Source organism: Alnus glutinosa, chromosome 6 (assembly GCF_958979055.1).
Source record: "Alnus glutinosa chromosome 6, dhAlnGlut1.1, whole genome shotgun sequence".
NCBI lineage: Eukaryota > Viridiplantae > Streptophyta > Magnoliopsida > Fagales > Betulaceae > Alnus > Alnus glutinosa.
The window spans coordinates 6,722,501-6,744,786 of NC_084891.1; the positions used below are offsets into that span (position 1 = coordinate 6,722,501).

The 22,286-nt window shown below is 34.9% G+C and overlaps 2 protein-coding genes across 2 annotated transcripts; one reads left to right on the forward strand and one right to left on the reverse strand.

Moving 5' to 3' along the window:
• The first annotated feature begins 8,169 nt into the window (after positions 1-8,169).
• On the forward strand, positions 8,170-13,258 carry LOC133870237 (uncharacterized). The gene is made up of 8 exons (XM_062307322.1): positions 8,170-8,397; positions 8,465-8,726; positions 8,822-8,887; positions 9,268-9,307; positions 10,848-10,912; positions 11,150-11,266; positions 12,288-12,416; positions 13,097-13,258. The coding sequence occupies exons 1-8, from the start codon at positions 8,339-8,341 to the stop codon at positions 13,151-13,153; spliced, it is 795 nt and encodes a 264-aa protein (XP_062163306.1). The 5' UTR covers positions 8,170-8,338; the 3' UTR covers positions 13,154-13,258.
• A 2,315-nt stretch (positions 13,259-15,573) lies between these two features.
• LOC133870832 (glucan endo-1,3-beta-glucosidase 5) lies at positions 15,574-19,904 on the reverse strand. The gene is made up of 2 exons (XM_062308069.1): positions 18,897-19,904; positions 15,574-16,812 (listed from the first exon to the last, which is right to left on the reverse strand). The coding sequence occupies exons 1-2, from the start codon at positions 19,250-19,252 to the stop codon at positions 15,690-15,692; spliced, it is 1,479 nt and encodes a 492-aa protein (XP_062164053.1). The 5' UTR covers positions 19,253-19,904; the 3' UTR covers positions 15,574-15,689.
• Between the last annotated feature and the right edge of the window lie 2,382 nt (positions 19,905-22,286).

A 22,286-nucleotide genomic window follows, 5' to 3' on the forward strand; every position in this document is an offset into this window, starting at 1 on the left:
CATTAAATAAGTATAAGAGATTAAATATTAAGGGGAAAAATACGACATTTTACATTCTCATCAGTTTGAGATTAAGAAGAATGTACAATGTTAATAAAACCTTACTTGCTAAGCTTGGATGAATAGTGTGTAAAAATATTAATTGAATTTGGGTCCAATACATGTGAGAGAAATCCTTTATATTTGTCTAATTAATCAATTACACATCATGGATCTGAATGGGCATTCTCAAAGTTGGAGATCTAGTTAGTTGAGATAATTGTTATATTATAAGTGACAGAAAGTCCCTGGACATCTGTAGAAAATCCATGGGTCCGAAATGACAATTTGCAATGTGCCAGGGGGAACGGTCTAGGATGACACTCAGGTCATCCTCACTAGTAAACTCAAAGAAGAAAAAGCCACTATTCTTCTTCTTCTTCTTCTTTTTTGGATGAAAAAAACCTTTATAGAACCAAACATATCAACACAAACACTACAATAAAATATGGATCAAATCCGCCCAAACAGGGACAAACCCCCCAATCAGGAAACAAACAATCAACAACAAACAAACTGCTATACGCAGATAGCAGAAAAAACCAACCAACTAACTTCTAAGTAAAGTCTGCAAATTCCAACTATAAACAAGCTTAAGACTTTTGCCAATTTGTTTTACTGAAACCTTAGCCAGAAGCCGAGATCCATTTGACCTGATCCACAATTGCTTCTTCTTATTTAGAAGTGTTCCCGTGTAACAAGTCATTCCTCTGCCTCCAAAGGTGATAAACAACCGTTGCTAAACATAACCTGCAAACACTGGACTTCAAGCTTCTACCTTGCAAATCAGCAGTAAACCACCGAACCACATTTTCCCATTCCATAGGCGGATCCTTAACCAAGCAAGTATTCATTAAAGCACGCCAAATCCTCCTACTAACTGCAATTAAAGAATAAATGCCCCTTGCTTTCCTTCCAGCCATGGCAAAACAGACACACACTAGAGCTTGCAAAACCCCACAAACTCATATTTTCCTTAGTGACTAGTGCATCCCTAAGGCCAACCAGAGAATGAATAAGTGGTTAGGGATGGCCAAGGAGAATCACACTATTTTGTGCCATTCCACAACAGGGTATTTAACCCGTAATTGGTCTTAGGTTTCTGCACATGAGAAGATACCCTTGCTTGACTTCCAAACATGAGAGTCTATATTGCCAATAGTAACTTCCGGCAACCTGCTTTGAATCTCCACTAGGTTAGCCGAATGAAAAAAAAAAAAAAAAAATTGTTACCCTCTTCATAGTAACTTCCGGCAACTTGCTTGCTTTGAATAGTAAAAACCACTATTGTAATGCCTCAGATTTTATTAGACATTTTTTTTAAAAAAAAAAAAAAAACTTATTAAGTAAGTTAAGTTAACTTAAGCAACAAGTTAAAAAAAAAAAAAAAAAAATTATAACTTGCACAGCAAGTTGTTTTCTTCTTTTTCTTTCTTCTTCTTCCTGAGAGACATAAGGAGAGACGAGAGAGTGAGGGATCGAGGGAAAGAGAGAGAGAGATCGAGAGATAGAGAGAGAGTTGAGAGCAGGTATTGAGAGGGAGACAGAGAGATGAGGCTGAGAGATCGAGAGAGAGGTGGAGAAGAAAGGATCCGGTGGATCCGTGAGCTGGAGACTCGACGGAGGAGGAGGAAAATCCGACCGCTCAAAGGTCCGGTTTACCGGTGGGTGGTGCTGGGTCGTCGCCGGCAGAGCCAAAGCCGACGATTCCCGGCGGAACCCAGGAACCCGTGACCCGCAACCCGCCGGACCCGAGAAAGAAAACCCGGGCGATTCGTGGACCCGTGAGCCAAACCCGACCCTTCCGGAGGCCCGATCCTCCATATCCGGCGGCCAGAGTTGAAATCTGGCGGTCCTAGTAGCGGTTCTAGCGAACTCGTGACCCGTATGTGTGTGAAACCCGAGCAACCCGTTGAACCCAAGAGGAGACCCGGTTCTCCATGTGCATTTTCCGGCGAAATCAGAGGTGATTTTTTATGGGTTCTTGAGAAAATCCCCAAGGTACATTAATTCTATAATTTTGTGGATTAATTTGCTTATTATGGAATTAGGGTTTGATAATTTTGGGGCTTTTCAACCGATTGTGTTTAAATAGATTGTGATGTTTTGGAATTGATTTATTGATGTTGGGTATTGTTGGTTGGCTGATTGAGTGTTTGTGGGTGTGTGTCTCGGTTGAGCCGTGTGTGTGTCTCTGTTGTTGGGTTGGTAGTGGGTGTATTTTTTGGCATATGTGTGTGATGTTGGATGGGTGTATATGAGTTTTGGGATTGGTTGTGCTATGGAGATTTGATGATGAGTATTCTGAATTGGTGGTTTTGTGGACTAGATTGTGAGATGGCTGAGAGGCTACTGTTTTTGGGTCTTGCCAGCCGATTAGTTGTTCTCTGTTAATAGTGTTTTGATTAGCTAGTTTGTGATGATTTTATAAGCTAGAATTATTGTAGAATGATTATGTGTTTATGATATTGATGATAAATTATTAATTGGGGGGTTTTGGTTGTTAACGGATTTCGTGTGTGTTTGAGCCGTGTGTAGTGTTTTGCGTTGTGATGTTGATAGTTGAATGTGTACTGATTTTGAGTATTACCCAGTTGCTTGGTATTTGGATTGATTATTCCGTCTTAACCAAATGAGAAGATTTTGGAAGTTAATTATTGTTGGTGTATGGTTGTGTGGGCGTGTTTCTGCTTGGCTGGGATTATTGAGTTATGGTTACTATTCTAATTGTGAGTGATTTTTGGGATGATTTGCCTTGGGTTTGGGATCTAGTTGAATTGGTAGACTTTGTAATCAAAATTGAATCTTATATGTTTTAATTTTGGATAGAGATTTTTGTATATAGAATATATATATATATAGGATAATTTAGTTTAAGTCTTAGAACTGAAATTTCAGAACGCTCTGCTAAGTTTATCCTTGTATTTTATTTAGGTAAAAGCTCGACTTTGACGTTAATGCAAGTCCAGGTAAGGGGATACAACACCGAAAAACCCCTAACAAGATTTTATTACAAATCTTTTGAAAAAGTGTTGGAGAATTTTATGAAACATTTACTTATGTGATTTTTAATGTCAAGCTTTATTACTTATATGTTATTATTCAAGAATGTTGTACGTAAACTACAGTTATGATAAGAGCATTTTAAAGTATTGGTTTATGCATAATTACAGTTGTGAATAAGAGTATTTCAAAGTTATTACATTTATGATTAAGAGCATTCTAAAGTTATGATTTATGCATAATTATAGTTATGATCAAGAGCACTTTAAAGTTATGGATATTGCATACTTACAGTTATGAATAAGAGCTTTAAAGCTATGATTATAGAGCATTCCAAAGTTTATGATTTATGCATGAATACAGTTTTGAATGAAAAGATGATCTAAAGTTTAAATTCTGCACATGACTATAGTTATGAAAGCGGCTCATACAGTTTTAAAGTAAAGTGTACAGTTATAGTAGAGCCTACAGAATTACAGAAAAATGTTCATGTGCAGTAATTGTTTAATCCTGAGGCACTATTACAGTTATGATCGGTACCATATAGGGTAGCAAGGCAAGCATACCGAAAGACGGTGTGTGCTACCGGCCGGGGTTGGCCTTCACCTAGGAAAGATTCCCAACCTAGCGACTCTCCCATGTGACGACAGGCTGAGTCCTAGGTCCTTGGGACAAAAGCCAACGTGCTCTGCTCACGGGTAATAGCAGTGTAGAGTCTATAAAGGGTTAAACCACAGTTACAGTTTTAAAGAGAAAATAAATGAAAAGAATTTACTGGATCATTATAAATTTCTTATGCCATTACTCATATTCCTCATTCACTTACTCATAAATTCTGTTTAATTGATCATTTTGTTATTTTGCATACACTATCATTATACATGAATCATTTTAAATTTCTTATGTCATTACTCATATTCCTCATTTACTTACTCATAAATCCTATTTAATTGATCATTTTGTTATTTTGCATACACTGTTATAATGCATGGATCATTATCAATTTCTTATGCCATTACTCATATTCCTCATTCACTTACTCATAAATTCTGTTTAATTGATCATTTTGTTATTTTGCATAAACTGTCATTATGCATGACTAAAGATTATGGCATGAAGATTTTATAGCATGTTTTATTTATCTGATGTTGTAATTTCCTTACTGAGTTGTTGAACTCACCAATTTTTCCCCCAAATCTTTACTTTGTATAGTATGTCTCTTTTTGGAATTTATGGCATTGTAAGGAATTATTAATAGACAAAAATAAGAAAATAGGAAGTTACAATCTATATGTTGTAAATGCATGCTTCCATTTAAATGTTTTTAGCACTCAAGTTCGCGTTTCCCTTATATCCCAAAATGGGGGCGTGACAACTATTCTTACCCTCTTTATATCTTTTCTTCCCTATTTACGTGCAATAATATGCTTGAAGTTCTCCTCCCTTTTTTTGTAGGTGTTTCGGTCTCTCTATGAGATCAAGAAGCTCTCTTTCATGTCTTAAAAAAAAAAAAAAAAAAAATCATCTGTTCTCCTCCTTTGTAATTAATGACAATAGCATCATGACTGTCCATTTCAAGGGCTAACTTTTCCATTTTGCAACTAACTCCTCTACTTTACTAACTTCATTTACATGCCAAGCTATTCCTCCCAGTTTATGGTTTAGACCTTACTTTTAAATGCTTGCTTTGTTTTAAAAGTATTCGTAAGTGCACAAATCGTTTGCAATATAATATTTCACAAGTGCGAGGTCGATCCCACAGGGAATTGTGTTGCGAAAAATCAATCTCTATTCAAACTACCTATTTTAACCTAGTTCCAAATTTAGGGTTTTTAAACAAAATAAAACATAAACTTAACAAATCAAAAGATAGGGTTCTAAGGTTTTGGAATCCACACCCACCAAATCATAACTACATATTCTCATGCTCATCAACACATATTTGAAGTTCTCACATACAAATCTTAGGTATGCTCTACTTTGTTTCAAAAATCGTTTAAATCATTCAATGAATCAATTATTTGCACAAATCACAAAAGATACCCGGTTTTTTCACCAAATCATCAAATGTATCCATTCAAAGAACGAAACACAATGAATACTCAACGTTTTGATAAATAAAGATCCAAGCAATCAATTAAGTGAAACAACCTCAAATCATCATTTGTACCCATTCAAAGAACAAATCACAATGGATACCCTATTTCCATTTGAAATCAAATCATCCATTATATCCATTCAAAGAACAAATCACAAGAGATACCCAAAAATCATATCAAAAATCGAAAGAAGTAGAACAATTAGAAATAAAAAACCCATAAAATTAAATAGCATAAACTAGCATGAAAACATTGTTGCTCTTCAATGGTGATGCTTCATCCTCAACCCTAGATGAAAGTTTAGCTATACATGATCAAAGAAAGTATAAATAAACAACAATAATCTATTAAAAATCAAAGGAACTTACAAAATATGGAAGTTCTAGGTGAAAATCACCCAAGAACCTTAAAAAAAGAAGAAGAGAAAATGGCACCTAGGGTGCTCTCCAAGCGGCCTCTCCCTGAAGAAATGAGAAAGAGTGGGTTTTTATAGAAAAAATTAGAGTTTTTGCAATTGTAGGTCCAGGTCAGCAGGGTGCGCTCGAGCGCACTATAAGTTGCGCTCGAGCGCCTTCAGGTGTTCAGCAGGGCCTGCACGGCGTAGTGCACGAGCGCTACGCACGCTGTATGCAGGACAGGTGTGCTAGAGCGCACTACATGCGGCGTTAAACCATAGTCGTTTAGGGCCCGATGCCTACAGCCTTTTCTATTCATTTTTACCTACAATTTTTAATTTTTTCTCAATGACCTGCAAAAACACAAAAACTAATCAAAACATCAGAAAATAATAAAGATAAAGGTCTAATTATTGTAAATTAAGGGGTCCAAATATATACTTTTTGGCACCCATCACAGGTTCTTGGGCTTCTATCCTTCGGTTTTCTCAAAACTTAGGTCTACTACACCTTAATGTGAGCTCAAATCTACAATGAGCCCATCTCTTATAATTAGCCCATCTCGTAATCGGCCGAGTATTAGAGTGCGTTTGGAATTGCAATTTTGTAGTAAAAAAATGCGATTTTAAACCAAATCTCAGAAAATAATCCGTTTGGAAATTGCGATTTGAAAATGCAGAAAACTGCATTTTCAAATTGCACACAAATATATGCTTTTTTGAAAACGCAGAATTTTAAAAGCCAAATTACGATTTGCCAAACGCTTAACTGCGTTTTTAGAAATCACTTTTTTAAATCGCACATTTTAAAATTACTATTTTTAAAATCGCATTTTTTCAAATCATTTGTTGACCTCAAAATCAAACAATTTAATGATCAAACTATATTCCTCTATTAATCAAAGCTCCTATTACCTTCAAAAAATTACTCTTGGTCCAGCCCTTTAACACTAAGAAGAATCATCCCTAGGGAATATCAAAAGTCTAAACCAAATCATTGATGATTATTCTAATTACCTTTCACAATTACGCCAATATATTTAACGATTGAAATTGGGGCTAAAACTATTCAATTTACCAAAGCATAATGTCATGATAATCTTAAAACAATTTCCCCCCCTTAAAAAGGGTCATAATTCCCACTTATCCAACCATCAATTATTAGTCCAACTTTACCCTGAATTTTTCTTAATTTAGAGAATAATTTTCTAAAATTTATCGAACTAGTGCTTGGCTTCTAAATTTTTTTAAATCCTCATTATTCTTGAAATTAAAATTTCATTGGCTTTAGGGTGTAAAAATTGGGTTATTACAAAAATACTTTTCAAAACAATTATACATGAATATAAATTTCCTCCAAATTCTTCCAACCTAGCTAGTCTATAAAATTGTCACGTGTTCATTAAACATGTGAGAAACACATATTTTTTTTATTATAAAATTATGCGATTCTCACATTTTAATTAAAAAAATCGTATACTTCTCATATACTAATATGTCCATAAAACATATGCTATAAGGTGCTGGTTCGGATGAGTACTGCTAGAAGGAATTGATCCAACGATAATTTTAACACTACATCATATTTGGAGGAATAAGAAAGGAACAAAAGTATTTCTTTAAGTATCACTTTGGTTAGGGTAAAAATGTGGATGCAGCTATTAGCAATATCCGCACTCGCACTCGCATTTGCATAATGCGGTTATCACTTTTAGTTATCTGCATTCACATAATGTAATTACTATCCGCATCCGCATGATTATTGCGGTTATTAAATGCGGTTTCCGCTACCCGCACATGAGGTAATTGATGTTTTGGATTACTATCTTAATCTATATGCAATATTAAATGATGCGGTTATTACTATATACAAACTTAAATAAATTAAGATTTCACTTGTTACACAATTCATGATTATCAACCATAGAGAGTCATCATTTCATAGAGTAATTGGGATTTGGATTACCCAAATAAAAGAGGGAAAAAAAAAGAAAAAAAAAGAAAAAGTAAATGTAGTGAGGTATAACTGTGAGATGATAGAGAAAAAAATCTAATAAAACCTAAATGTTCTAAACTTACCAAATTCAAAATGACATCGTTTTAGTAAATTTAATAAAATACATATACTATATATATTATACATAAAAGGAATGCAGATATTGTTATTTTGCATACCTTAAAACCGATATCTGCATCCGCATATGCGGATAATGAGTTTTCATAATCACATTTGCATTTATATCCACATATGCATATAACATATAATGATTGGGAGATGATACATACAGTACAAGTGCATAACACTAAAGCACATCGGAATAGGGCTCACATGTATAATTTGAGCATTTTTCATAACGAGTAGGTGTAGATACTAAATATAAACAGTTATTATCTGCTTGTATTTTCACCCCTAACTCCGCTCTGGCTTTTAGATTAACAGTGGAGTCACTGGAGTGTGATCGGGTGGAAAGTCGACCTCTTGTTAGTTGTTTCCAATACACAACCTGACACGTGTGAAACTTTCAGATTTATTACCGACTCCGACCCATTCTGTGCCGGTCCTGACTTTTCCGGGCCAGCCATGTCGGGTCGGATAGGATGGGCGGGTAGAAATTTAAATGGAGGATTCGGTGAACCAATTTTCCACGTTACAGAGATACACTAGTTTCCGTGCGTTACCAAAACACAGTACATTCCTGGGAATCCCGGAATGATTCCGGGGATTCCGTGAACCGATAGCAAATTGGATCGTAGACGACACACAAGCCCACTGTTTGGTTGCTCGGAAAATCCTAATCCCGATATGGAAAAGCTATCAACGGGTACCTCACCTTCCTCGCAAGACCGCAAGCATTGGATCGAGTATGTAAACACAACATCATCCCATTTTATCAAAATCTGTACCAATTAATCAATTAGGGTTTTCTAGGGCTCAAGATATGCTTAAGCGAAGATTGGTCACAGAGGATGATTTTACGTGGAAATTGCCAACAACAACATCCACAGAGGAAGAGGTGGAGATGTTGAGGTATGTGGGTGGGGTCGACATGAGCTTCTCGAAGGAAGACCCATCAGTTGCTTGTGGGACACTTGTGGTGTTGGACATTCAGAGTCTCCAAGTTGTCTATGAGGATTACTCTCTGGTCACCCTTGATGTCCCTTATGTTCCTGGTTTCCTTGCCTTCAGAGAGGTTTTTTTTTTTAAAAATCAAAATCCTCTTCGTTTGTCGTGAATGTGGTTATGGATTTACTGTTTGATGCATTAGATTGCTTTTTGCTCTCTTAGGCTCCGATTCTTCTAGAGCTTTTGCAGAGAATGAAGAAAAGCGATGCTAGTGTTTTCTTCCCACAGGTAGGTTCTTGTGTCTGTGTTTAATGCATGAATTCACCATTTCTTAGAATATTAATCTAAATAATTAAATCTATCATTTTATGTTGGTTTTAAGTTTTTGGAATAATTGGATGATTTAGTACAAATTATTAAACTATGATGGTTTAACATTTTGGGACAACAAATGATTTAATAAGATCTTGAATTTGAACTTTAACTTCATAGTTTACCCCATTTCAATTAAATAGCTTTCGTCTCACACGTGAGAAGAGTGTTAAAAAAATTAGTTTAAATTATTAAATTTACTTTTATTAGGAGTTAAAGTTTTTGATACAACAGGTGATTATCACAATTTAGAAGTTAATTTGATTGGTAACGCTGGATCATTTTTCAATGAACAGCTGTTAATGGTTGATGGAAATGGAATACTTCATCCTCGAGGCAAGTGCTTCATTACAATTTCATATGGAATTTATGTTTCTTCTTGAGCCCTGTGCATAAAATTCAATGAAGCAATATACATATACATGACTGTGTTTTATATAACTTTTTTCCCCTACTTTATTTTGTGAAGGAAACCTAAATAATGTAGGGATGCATGTACATTAGTAAGATATGTGGCTAGTTAAAGGGGGATTTTGTTAAACAATATTTCAAAAATGCGTTTTTTTTTTTTTTTTTTTTTTAATATATATCATTATACGTTTGTCTCTATATTGTAAATAATGTTTTATCCTGTTTAACCAATGTATCAATTGGTTAAACAGTTTGCTATATATGATGTTTGCCATAACTTCAAAGTGAGTAATTGCCAAACCAAAATTAGTAAACTAAATGCCTTAGGTGAGCAGCTGTATTTGGGTTGCACTGGTTTGTAAATTAGGTAAATGTAATGATATCTCAAAAATTTGGAGAAAAAATTGACTTGTTTGCTTCTTTGTTTTTTCCTTCTTCCTGTATCATTCCAAATCATATGAGAATGGCTGGATTCTGGTCCCTCTAATTAGCACTTAAGGTATATGTAACAAATTCCAGAAGTTTGGACAAAAAATCAGCATATTTAATATTTTTCTGTACAATTCCATATTATAAAGAGAAAAAACTATTGCATATAATTTTTTGTTTTGTGAACTGGTTGTCAGAATTGTCAAATTCATTCTATAGCTAAACATCATTTTTACCCCTTTTTTAAATTAGATTTTTAAATTAGAAATGAAAGATTATATAGATATTGCCAATGTGATACAAAGAAAAAGGAAGTTTCCTTTTACGGATAAGCAAGAAGATATACTAGAAGTAACTAAAACCTTTTTCTTTGGCTTTCTTTGTTTTATTTCATATGATCCTCTTTGACTCAATACAAAATATTAAAAGCAATACTCTGAAACAAAAAGTTGTTACTATATGTAGTGAGGCATGGTTTGGCCTCCAACCAGGGACGGAATTGCCCCGAGCTTTTTGTCCCCCCAAAATTTTAAAAAACCTCTAAATTTTATAAAAATTCTCTTAAATTTTATGTTTTTTTTTTTATGAGTTCGACCCCCCAAAATTAATTTTTTACCCTTAAAGATCTTCATTTTTAGTTTTGTCCCCCCTCATGTCAAATCTTGGTTCTGCCTCTGCCTCCAACACTCTTCTACTGCAAAGAAAAAGCTTAGTTGAAAGTACTCATTAGTTGGAAGAATTGACGCCGTACACTTGGAAAAGGAGTTAACTAAAATAGCCCCATTTTTCATTTTTGAATTTAAGTTTGATTATTGTTTTAGTGACAGACTAGAAATGACTAAAGTTTGAATTATTATTATTTTTTTATATAAATTTGAATTTGTTAGTTCAGTTCACATGATTTAGAAGGTAGATTCATTTATGGCTGTCTTAAATGTGAATTGTAATAAATTTACAGTAACAGTTGATTTCATGGTTAGTCACCTATCCTTGCTTTAACCAGAGAAAGTTTTTAAACCATAAATTTCTTGTGTAGGTTTTGGCTTGGCTTGCCATCTAGGTGTTTTGGCTGACCTTCCTACAATTGGGATTGGAAAGAATGTGAGTTCTGACTTTATTGCAATTTACCAATTAACATTTCTTTTTAAATTGAAGTCCCCAACTCCCTGTATATATAATAGATATATTTTTGTAATTAATCTGAATTTAATGGATAGACATCAATACGTCATTTTGGTTATTCTTGAATTTGCATATCCTCATTTTGACTTGAGAGCTTGATCCCTGATGACTTATTCTCTTGCTTAAGTTATGACAATGTTCCGACTTATGTCTCAGCTGCATCATGTGGATGGTCTTACCTATTCTGGAGTGAGACAACTTCTTGAAGCCAAAGAAAACTGTACCAAAGATTTTATTACCTTGACTGGATGCTCTGGGCACGTATGGGGAGTGGTAAGAGACTGAATATGATCTATTTTCCTTGAAGCACTATAGGAATCTAGCGGTTTATTATTTAATGGATAGATTGATTTATTAAATCATTTGGACCATATGTTATGAACTGTAATTGACCCCAATTGGCTGGCTAACTAAGATGAGGCACTCTGAGAATTTTTCCCTTTTTGTTACACAAAATAATTGATGTATGATCTTCTGTTTTGTTAGGGTATCTAAAAGTCATACTCATGGAATCCTTTTGTACTTGCAGAGAGAAAATTTTCATTAAGATCAAGTTTGGTATCTGTTCTTAGCATTTTAGTGGTTGATATTTGTGTATCAAATCCAGATCCAGAACTTTATCAAGAATCTTACAGGGAGCTCCCAGTGGTACTTTTGCTACTGGGTTCTCTTGTTCTGTGTTGCCCACATTATATCGAAGAAGTGTCATGTTGCCACAATCTCTCTCCCCGCCCCCAAACAAAAAAGAAAGTGTTCTGTTGCCTTTTGCATGGGCTTGGCGCATCCTTACTGTAAATTACTTTTAAAACAAATTCGAAAAAAACATATATTGATCTGCCCCCTGTCAATCGGCTTGCCAATCAACTGACTTGCTTTCCTGAGTCAATGGAGGAACTACCCCTATTCCAGTCTTATTTCATGTGTGTAAGTATTCAAGACTGGTCTTAAGGCCAGTTTAGTATAGTTCAAATCCTTCTAATGGCTGGTGCATTGAGGTGGTATGTCTTACTTTGTGCCATCAGTGAACAAAGTGCTAAAGTGGGGAGAGCTAGCATTTACTGCTCATAAAATAACTCATAAGAAGGTTTCATGGAAGGTTCCTGGAGGGATATTTAAATTGTTCTGATGTACTGGTTGGCATACACCACAATCCAAGGCAAAAGACTATATTGAATCCTGTGACACAATTTTTAAATTCTAAGCTGGTTTTACATGTTTATGCAGTTAGTATAACTCTTGTTCCTAAGTTTTGATTTAAAGCATTGTAATTCAAACTCTCTTTTCCTATTCACAGGCAATGAGATCTACACATGGCACCTTGAAGCCTATATTTGTTTCAGTTGGTCATCGTGTATCACTTGATACTGCCATCAGAATTGTTAAAATGACTTGCAAGTATCGTGTGCCAGAGCCTATCCGGCAGGTAACACTTAGAGCCGTTCCAAAGCTTTGGTTTGGGTCCTTCAATTAATACATCAGACCTACTGTTGAGTCCAAATATAGAAGCTAAGTACAAGTATTGTTTCTGTTATATAGAAGCTTTTAGCCTGTCCCTCTTATGCTCTAATGTGGTCTTTGGTTTGTATCAGATGTTAAATGAATCTTTGCCTATAATTAGAGTTGTATACAGTCTATGGTGATAGTTCACTTCCCCTTAAGGAAGTAGTGTTTGATCAAGTTACTATTGGAGGCCTGTTTTCAACTCCTAGAGAAATTGCATGAAGCCTGATTTGTTCTGGTGGAGAGACATTGTGTGATAACTACCATGTCGGAGATCTTCTTCGTCAGTAATTGATGGCTTAGATGACAGCAAATGTAAAAAGAAAGATTTAGTGAATTCTCTCAACCAATTTTCATGGTTAATCCTAAAAATTGCTTTGCATCAGATGTCAATTTCATATCAAGTTGATCTATATCTATATCTTGTTACAGTAACACGGTTGGTTGTGAATGTTAGCAACAAGGTTTCTTTATCATCTGGCCCAGTCACACCTATCATTAATTCAAACTACGGAAGATACAACTTTTTATCCTTTTTCAATATTATATATCATGTTGGATGGAATTGTATCTGATTTCAGTGTTTACTTTCTTTACTGACAGGCTGATATTAGGTCAAGAGAATACCTGCGGAAGCGTCAAATGGGAATGTCAGAGTGATGCAACTTCATGGATTTTTTTTATTTTTTTTATTTATTTATTTATTTTTTTTAAGTAATTGTAACTCAGTTCATTAAAAGCGCAGATGGAATCAATCCTTATACACGGGAAGTATACGAGAGAGCCCATAAATGAGACGAGAAGAGAATAAATTAAGAAAGTCTACAAAAGTAAAAGCATTCAAGCAATGACGTGGCGCTATCCAAATATACAACATATTAAGCAAATGCTTCCTTAGCTCCACCGTTGATGTCTCTACATCTTCAAAGAGCCGCGCATTCCGTTCCTGCCAAATATACCACAATAAACACATGGAGTTAACCGCCAAACTTCTTTATTATGACCATACCCAACATACGGGCCCCAACTAGTCAACACCTCCAACACCGTTCGTGGCATTACCCACTCTATCCCAAATAGGATGAGAATGTAACTCCAAAGATTACGGGTGACTTCGCAGTGAAGCAACAAATGATTAATAGACTCTCTATTCTTTTTACACATACAACACCACTCAATCACTACGATATTCCTCTTACGCAAGTTATCATGCGTCAAAATTTTACCTAAAGCTGCAGACCAAACAAAAAAAGCCATCCTAGTTGGAGCCTTAACATGCCAAATATTCTTCCACGGAAAAGATGGGCTATTTCTTCTAATCAGTACTTCGTAATAAGAGCTGGTTGGTTCACTTTTTTTTTTCTTTTTTAAATACTTTTCTCTAAAAAACATAAAAATGATTGAATGGATAAAATTTTTAGAACCTCAGATGCAAACATGCATAACACAGGAGTCTACACTTGGGTGGTGGATACAACTTCTAAGTTACAATGTAGAATACCGTGGAACATACTCTCAGATTACAACTTTAACAATAAACAACACTTACGAATTTACAGACAATGTAAGGGTCAAAGACATTAAAGAGAAATTGTAGTGTTAACCCTGGGTTGGGGGTTACAAAGAAGTAAGGTTTACTATTTCACCAAATGTAAAATAAGCCAACTCAAGGATGAGTTGAAGAATCAGTATTGGATCAAATACAGCCACAGGATGATCCTCTGTAGGGCTCAATGAAACAAGTTTTACGTTTAAAATGCACACGGATAGTGTCAGGAAATTTCTAATTTAGACAAAAAAAAGAAAAGAAAAGAGTGGCTATTTGTGTCAGGGACCTACTAATTTATGCAGGAATGTTAACTTGTCTTTTATTATGATATAAAAATGTTGTTTTGGTTCTGGTTTTAGTTGTTCTGTGGGTTTTGGCTGTACAGTATTTTGTTTGGTCGCTAGTTTGATGTGTAGAGAGTTTGTTCTCTTGTTTGTAAGGTATATCCAGTGTTTACTGGAGTGACGTTTTCTGTTGTGTTTGGTTTATAAAGGCATTGATTCATCAAAAAAAAAAAAAAAACTTACAGTTATAGGGGTAACATTCTTAGCGTTAACCTCTAGGGATTAATTTAATATCAAGAACTCGTTTTTTAAAAGCCATGGGGACCGCATTAATCTTGTTAAATTCTTGTATGCATTATGAAGAGGGTATATGATGGAAATATGGAACCGGTTCACGAACGTGCAGGCTAGAGTATTATAATGCAAGATCAATTTGTTTGTTTCAAATGATCTAACCAATAAACAATGACATGCTTTCTATATTCTGCAAGTCTACAACTTACATGTGACTTTGATTCAGGGAATATGGTTGGCCAGATCTAATATGGATTGTACATGAGTGATAGCTGGAGTCGGCGGCTTTCTTAAGGATCCCTCATCAAGTATCCCTCGGAGAAGAAGATCAAGTTGCCCTTGCGAACAGCTTGATGCACCATCTCCCTTCAACCCTTTGAGCGGTTGGACTGTTTTCGGAGAAACATAGGGATCAGATAGAGCATTGGGGTAAATGTAATTTTGAATCCCTTATTTTATTTTATTCTTTTCAGTTGCTCTGTTGGTAGTCTGGTGGAGTCAGAATGGGCTGTGAGCTTGCCCTTTGGTGGGGTTGTAAATGATGTATTTATTAGTCAGCTTGTTAGTAGTCAAACGATTCTGGAATATTTTCCATGTTTGTTTCTGCCAGTTTTACAGTTCATTGGGTTTATTTTCTGACAGCAAATTGAATGTGGACCAGATCTGTGATGAGTTGTACACTGAAACCGGTTCCAATGCCCATTGGATCTGTTAATTTGATTTTTCCTTTTTGATTTTCATATTTATAATCAAGTTAGGCACAATATGCTCATTTCAAGTGAAATGCAGAGGGACTATTTCACGGTTAAGAATGATTTTTAAACGACGTAGCAATATATATACACCCGTTAGATCTGTAAAATCTAATATGGACAATTGAATCTGTTCTCAGCGTGCTTCAATTGCCCGACTTAAAAACGATAGAAAGCAGCACTGAAAAATAAGACCTCAAGTGTAAGTTTAAATCTCTAGAACTTCAAAATATTACAGTCTATCTACACCAAAAAAAAATATATATATATATATATATTGAAGCCAGTAGTGTACTGTACAGTACAAAGCAGCAAAATCACAGAAATGTAAAGACAAACAAGAACAGAAACAGCAACAAACCAACAGGCAGCTTAAGTGATCCAACTCCGCTCACCAATCCATTCGCCACCCCGGCAGGCGCATTGATCATGATCCTAAATATGCAGTCTCCAACTGAAGGGTCTGTATTTGTGACAACTGAAAGGTTTGGGAACTTGCAGGCAGTGTCCAGCTGATTTTGTATCTGATAGTAACTGTTAAATGCATAGGAGACATTCCCACGAGCATCCAAATTTCCACATGAAGTCCCATATCCAAGACTAGTGCAATCAGCATTCTGACAAGCATAACTGACACTGTCTGCAAGTTGTGGATCGTCGAGACTCACTGACGGTGACATGACACACCATCGTCGGGGCAGATATTGTACACTACTCGCCGCCGCCAAACCGTTAGAGTTTGCCGTAAGGTTTAGCTGGTATTTGGGTGTTCCATCAAAGTAAAACAACCCCCAATGGCGTTCAAAGTTGCCTGGCTGAATGCTTTTGGCATCTTCATCTATAAGGCTGAACAAGTAAACATCTAAGGGGCCTGATCGCATTGGGGTCCCCTGCCCGGCCAGATAGTGCGACATGAAACCTTGGATGAACCGCTGAGCATACGGTATGTTTGCATTTTTATCTCCATCAGTAGGCCAGCCGATTTCTCCAACAATTATGGACAAGTTTCCAAAGCCATATTTCTGTAAGGTCCAAACAAGGGTATCATAGTTTGCAGTAAACATGTCCTGATAGATCCTTCCACTATCATCTATGGGAGAGGAATAGCCGTTAAAGAAGGCATAGTCGACGGGGAAACTGGGATTATCATAGAGGCTGATGAAGGGGTAGATGTTGACAGTAAAAGGAGAACCATTGTCATTCAAAAACTTAACGATTTGCACCATGAGATCATGGATGTCTGCACGAAAGTCACCCTGAGAAGGGATATTTGTTGGACTCGTGTATACATCACCATTTAGGGGGACAGTGACTTTAACCCGACTGCTCAAACCAGCTTTTATAAGGGCTGCCTGGATATTTTGAAGAGCAGGAAGAGTTATTCCTTCAAAGCTTCCGTTGAAAGTTTGCAAGAATGGTTCGTTACCAACTGCAACATACCTTGTGGAGAATGTATGGGAAGGTAAATTAACAGAAAATATAAATTGCACACTGAAGGAAACAAGACAAGTTCATGTAAGAATAGAAATAACCATAAAGATGTTTCCAATTATATCACCGCTTATCCAAAAAGTTTTAGCTAATAGAAAATTGTGAATTTACTCATTTAATTAATACTTTAACATTTTTTCCACGTGCGGGTTCAAATTCTCCATCAATAAGTGAGGCTCAACATGTGAAAGGTTTAATTGAAATGAGGGTTAAACTATGGACTTAGGGTTCAAACTCAGAACCTTTATTTTAGTACCATGCAAAATTACCACTTATCCAAAAAATTTAAGCGAAACAGTGAATTTAATCATTTAATTAATAATTTAACACTCATCCTCACATGTGAGCTCAAATTTCCGCTCAACAAGTGAGACCGAACACATGGAATATTTAACTGAAATGTTGATAAACTATGAAGTCAGGATTGAAAACTCAGGACTTCTAATATGATACGATATAAAATCATAACTTATCCAAAAAATAATAGGAAATAATGAATTTAATCATCTAATTAATACTTTAACACCTCTGGCCTTTCTTGATGCCTTTACAATATGGTAAAAGCTATCTAGGAAACTACTCTGTTTGTAGATCCTATTCTAAAAAGCTGTGTTTATCCAAAGTTTTATATTCTGAAGAACTGCATCTTATAAGAATCTATCTGAGGACTCTATTACATGGGCATCCATTATCTGCTACATTAGACAAAAGGAATACAAAAGTTGCAGAATGATGTGAAGTAACATCACGTATATATTCTCACAGCTTCATCACTAGGACGGGAGGGGGGAATTTATAATCAAGCAACAGAAATCTCATCGTTACAAAATAGATTACATAACAACATGAACTTGTTCAAATAAGTCCTTTCTTTTTTCTGAGCAACTGTTTAGATACATGTTACTATTGAGATTATAAGTCCCAATTTTGCAGAACAAGGAACAAGAAATCAAAGCTATTCATATATGTTGGTAAGAATAATGTGGGGGTTATCCTCATCACAAGTTCATATGTTCACCAATTGATAAAGCAAAATAAAGTAAAGGGAGCCATTATCTAAAAATTTGTACAAATGATTTCCAGTGCAACAACAAGCAATTTGAAAGCACATGGAAACATATAGCAGAATATGTGGCTCTGAAGGGACAGGCTCCATCTAGCTATCAAGAGGAGAAAAAATATCTTCAGATGAAGGAAATCTGAGGTTGGATAGATTGAACTATAAGAATAGCACATTGTCCATGGAGTATATCAAATATCCTCCAGGGTTGTAACCAATGGGATAGTTGTATGCTAAATATAAGTTCAAAGCTATAAAAGATTAGAAAAGGGCAATATAAGAGTTTTTCTTTTAAAAAAATGAACTAAATTTCAGATTAAAGAACCACAGTAGCACATGCAATAAACAAAAACTGTGTGAAGTTAGGCAAAAGAAAGTTGGCCAACTCAGTCAGTCACTGGATTGCCTAGCTGTCGGTTAAGTCTTCGTCTTCCTAATTTTGTTTTAATAGAGAAGATTAAGTATACCTAAACTGTGCATTAATAAAAATGAAAATTTTGAATAATTGACAAGCATTATAAAATGAGGGTGAATGCACTCCACTTTTAGTGAGAATCTTAAGATTTATGAATTTACTACTAAGACCCAATAGCTTCAAAGAACTGTGCGCTTTAATCTAAACATGATGTTTGGTTTCAGGAAAAATAGGACACAGAAACAGACACATACAAGATGAAGCCTTCATCTCAGAGAGTTTGCAGATGCAAGTGTTGCCAATCTGACTGCTTTTGTTAAATCTGTAACATCTTTTTTCATTCAGAAATCACAATTTCTTCTACAATTTAGGAATTCTGGATTTTTAATGTTGTGTGGCAGTGATTCATTAAAACACTTCTCAATCAATTTGTTGCCCAACAAGTAAAAAGTTATGCAAGCAGTATGATAAAGTTCATCATATTAAGCAATTACTTGCTCTATATGCAAAGGTAGAGGAATTACAGAAAGAGAAGAGGAGCAAAGAAAGGATATTTACCTGATGTCTACAGCATTGGAAGAGACATGTGCTGACACATTCTTGGCAACCCAATTCTCAGCTGCTTGCACACTATTAGCCAAAGTGTAAAGCATGTCATTAGGAATACCCACCATCACCTGAATCCCTGAATTCTTCAGAGCATCCAAAATCGTGGAATCGGCATCGAAAAGCTTAACCTTCTGAAACCCATTATCCTTCAGCATCTTCACCACTGTTGAAGCTGGCAGAGAGTGCGTTGCCTGGGTTCCCCAGTTAGCTCCAATTCCACTCACAGTATCCATCGAAAATACAGCAAATAGCGACAACATGGCAACAAGAAACCAAGCAAAATCCACACCTTTCAAGAACCCCATAATCCCTTCACCAATATACAATATAAATTATGGTTGGAGGCTCAAAAACAACTCAAAAACTAAGTGGGTTGGCTTCAATACTGGGGTTGAAAACCAGAGTTGGCTTTACTCAGCATCTGCTAGAGAGAGAGAGAGACACACAAACACACACACAGAAGGAGAAGGAAGCAATAATATAAGGCAGAAAGATGCCAAAGAAGAGTTCAAATTGAATGCGGGCGGATGTTTAAAAAGGGTTTATTCCTTTCTGTGGAAGAAGGTCTTCAATTAAAATAATAAGAGTAATCAATAAGAAAATCAGGAAAAATATAATCTTGCAAAAAAGAAAGAAAGAGAAAGTTCAATAAAGAAATATGAAGAAAACAGAGTGGAAGGCGTTAACACGGAAACAAAAGAAATCCATATGTGTAGATATGCATGAAAGCATTACTATGCATCCGAGCAAAGCCCAGAAAGAGCTCAGAAGTCAGAAACCAGAAGCGAAACACTAAAGGAAGAAAATCATGGTATCCAAAAGCTGTGGAAAGAAAGCTGAAAAGAAACAGGGGAGAGAGCTGCCATGCCTCAATAATAGAACACGAAACCAAATGACTTTCTGACCAAAAAGCAAAAAGAGAGAGATTGAGAGGAAAAGATGTTCAGTGACAGTGAGTAAGCACATTCTCTTTCTCTTTTTTAAGCAAGTCGGTGGGCACAAGTAATAAATATAAATTTAATATGAGTAATACTAAGAACTCAGCCTATCAGGGCTTATTAACTATTGTTTAAAAAAAGGAAAAAAAAAAATCAAAAGGGAGTGCAATATGTAGTATTTTAATGGTGATATATATATATATATATATATTTTAAGTTATATTAATTTTGAGAGATAAAAGAAAGTTAAAAAGATGATATATAGTGTTATTGTAATATGTAACATTATTAATTAAATATAATTGGTAACGTCCGTTAAAGCGGAGGAGAATCGTTAGAGTAAAATTGAACATATAATTAATAGAATAAAAATGGGCTTGCGCCGGTTAAGATCTTGGAGCATTGCACATGTCAAAAGGTGTGTAAATTCAGCTGCTCCTACCGGCACCACCTCTGGGGTGGTTTATTGCCACCACCATGGGCTGGAGGTGGCTCACGGGTCACCCAGAGTTGGAGATGGGCTTCGAGCCACGCTAAGTCCCATTTGTCCAAAATTACCATTTTTTTTTCTTTTTCTAATAAATAAATAATAATAATATTTTGAGTTTTAAATTTTTAATATATTAATATTTTTTCTGTTAAAAGTGACACATATCACATTTTTATTAGGTCTGACATGAGAACCTAACGGTTTCTATCAAGTAGTGGACAAAAATTGACTCATAGAATTATTTGTCAATATTGCTTACCACATGGACCTCTCAATTAATTTTTATACCAAATAGAGTAATTTGTAAATTTAGCCAACCATAAAGACCAATTTTACATTTTTTTTTCATATTAATTAAATAATTAAATTTTTAAAAAAAATTATATACTACACATCCATGTCACTAGGATAATGTGGGAGCATTCATTTATTTTTTTTTATTTTTTTAATATGTCCACACAAGAGGGGGTGGGAGATTCGAACTAATGATCCGGGGACAACCTTTGTTTAAAAAACTAATGATTAATAATCTAGCATTACTCTTAAATTTATTATCCATTATCAAATTAAACTTTTATGATAAGCGGTGACAAAGCAAAAATCATAAATTTAAACTTTAACAGACAAATTAACCTTCACTTGTTGGGGGGAGTATGAAAGAAAACAAATGATTGATTTAAATATAGATACGTGCATAATCGAGCTAAACAAATCGTTTAATTAATCAATATAATTGAGCCAAACAAATAGTTGAATCCTTTCTTTTTCATACAATATATTACCCCAATATTCATTATTCTAAATGCTTGCTTAATTTGCACGACCAAAGCATCATTCTTTTCTTTTCTTTTCTTCTCACCGCAGGTGTGAGTTGTCCTCTTCTGCTCTCTCACATACTCACTCGTTCAAACTATTTTTTTCAACCCATTTATTATATTTAATTTTCACCGACCAACGTGTTTTAAGTAAAAATAAATATTATTTAATAAATTATTATACGATTGTTATATAATTTGATAATATGTTATTAAAAATTAGATATTAATTATTTTTGAAATAAAAAATTAAAAGCTAAAATCCATAAAAAAAAAAAAAAAAAAAATTACTCTTTTAAGTAGTTTCTTATGTTGGCCATTTAAAAAAAAAAAAAGTTTTTTAAAATACGTCACGTCAATCAATATAAAATAGGTATAAAGAATAGCATTAATCGTGTTGATTTGATCGAAAAACTTTATAAAACTCTTTAGAATGACGTTACTCTGAATACTTATTTATCGCATTCGATTTACATTATTTTAAGTGAACTTATATATATATATATATATATAACCGGTGTAAAATAAATATGAAAAAAAGAAAAAGAAAAAAAAGAAGAAGAAGAAGAGGTCCTTGTTGTTTTGGATAGAACAAAAAAGGAAGAATCAGGCATGATGGGGAAGTAATGTAGACTTTCACGGATGGACATTCCTTGCAATTCCATAATACGTATTCGGACAGATGATGGGCTTCACGAAGAGACAGACGACAATTATAAAGAAGGGATCTTCGACTAAAGCAGGGGCGGACCTGCCCAGGGCCTGGCCCCCGAGCCCTAATTTTTTTTTTAAAAAAAATAAAATAATTTTTTTTTCTCTAATTTTTAAATTTTTTTAGTTTTGCCCCTTTAATTTTTTTATTTATTTTTTTTTCAATTTGGTCCCTCTATTTTTACAAGCCTGAGTCCGCCACTGAACTGAAGGATCCTTGGTTGTCTTCCCCCATTGTTGAAACATATGTGTGTGGTTTTATTCTTCCACATATGATGTGCCTTTTAAAATTACCATTAGACTTATGATTGATCACTAAATTATAATTTTAAAAGTTACATCACTTTTTGAGAAACACAAGAGAATGACACATATAATTAATAGA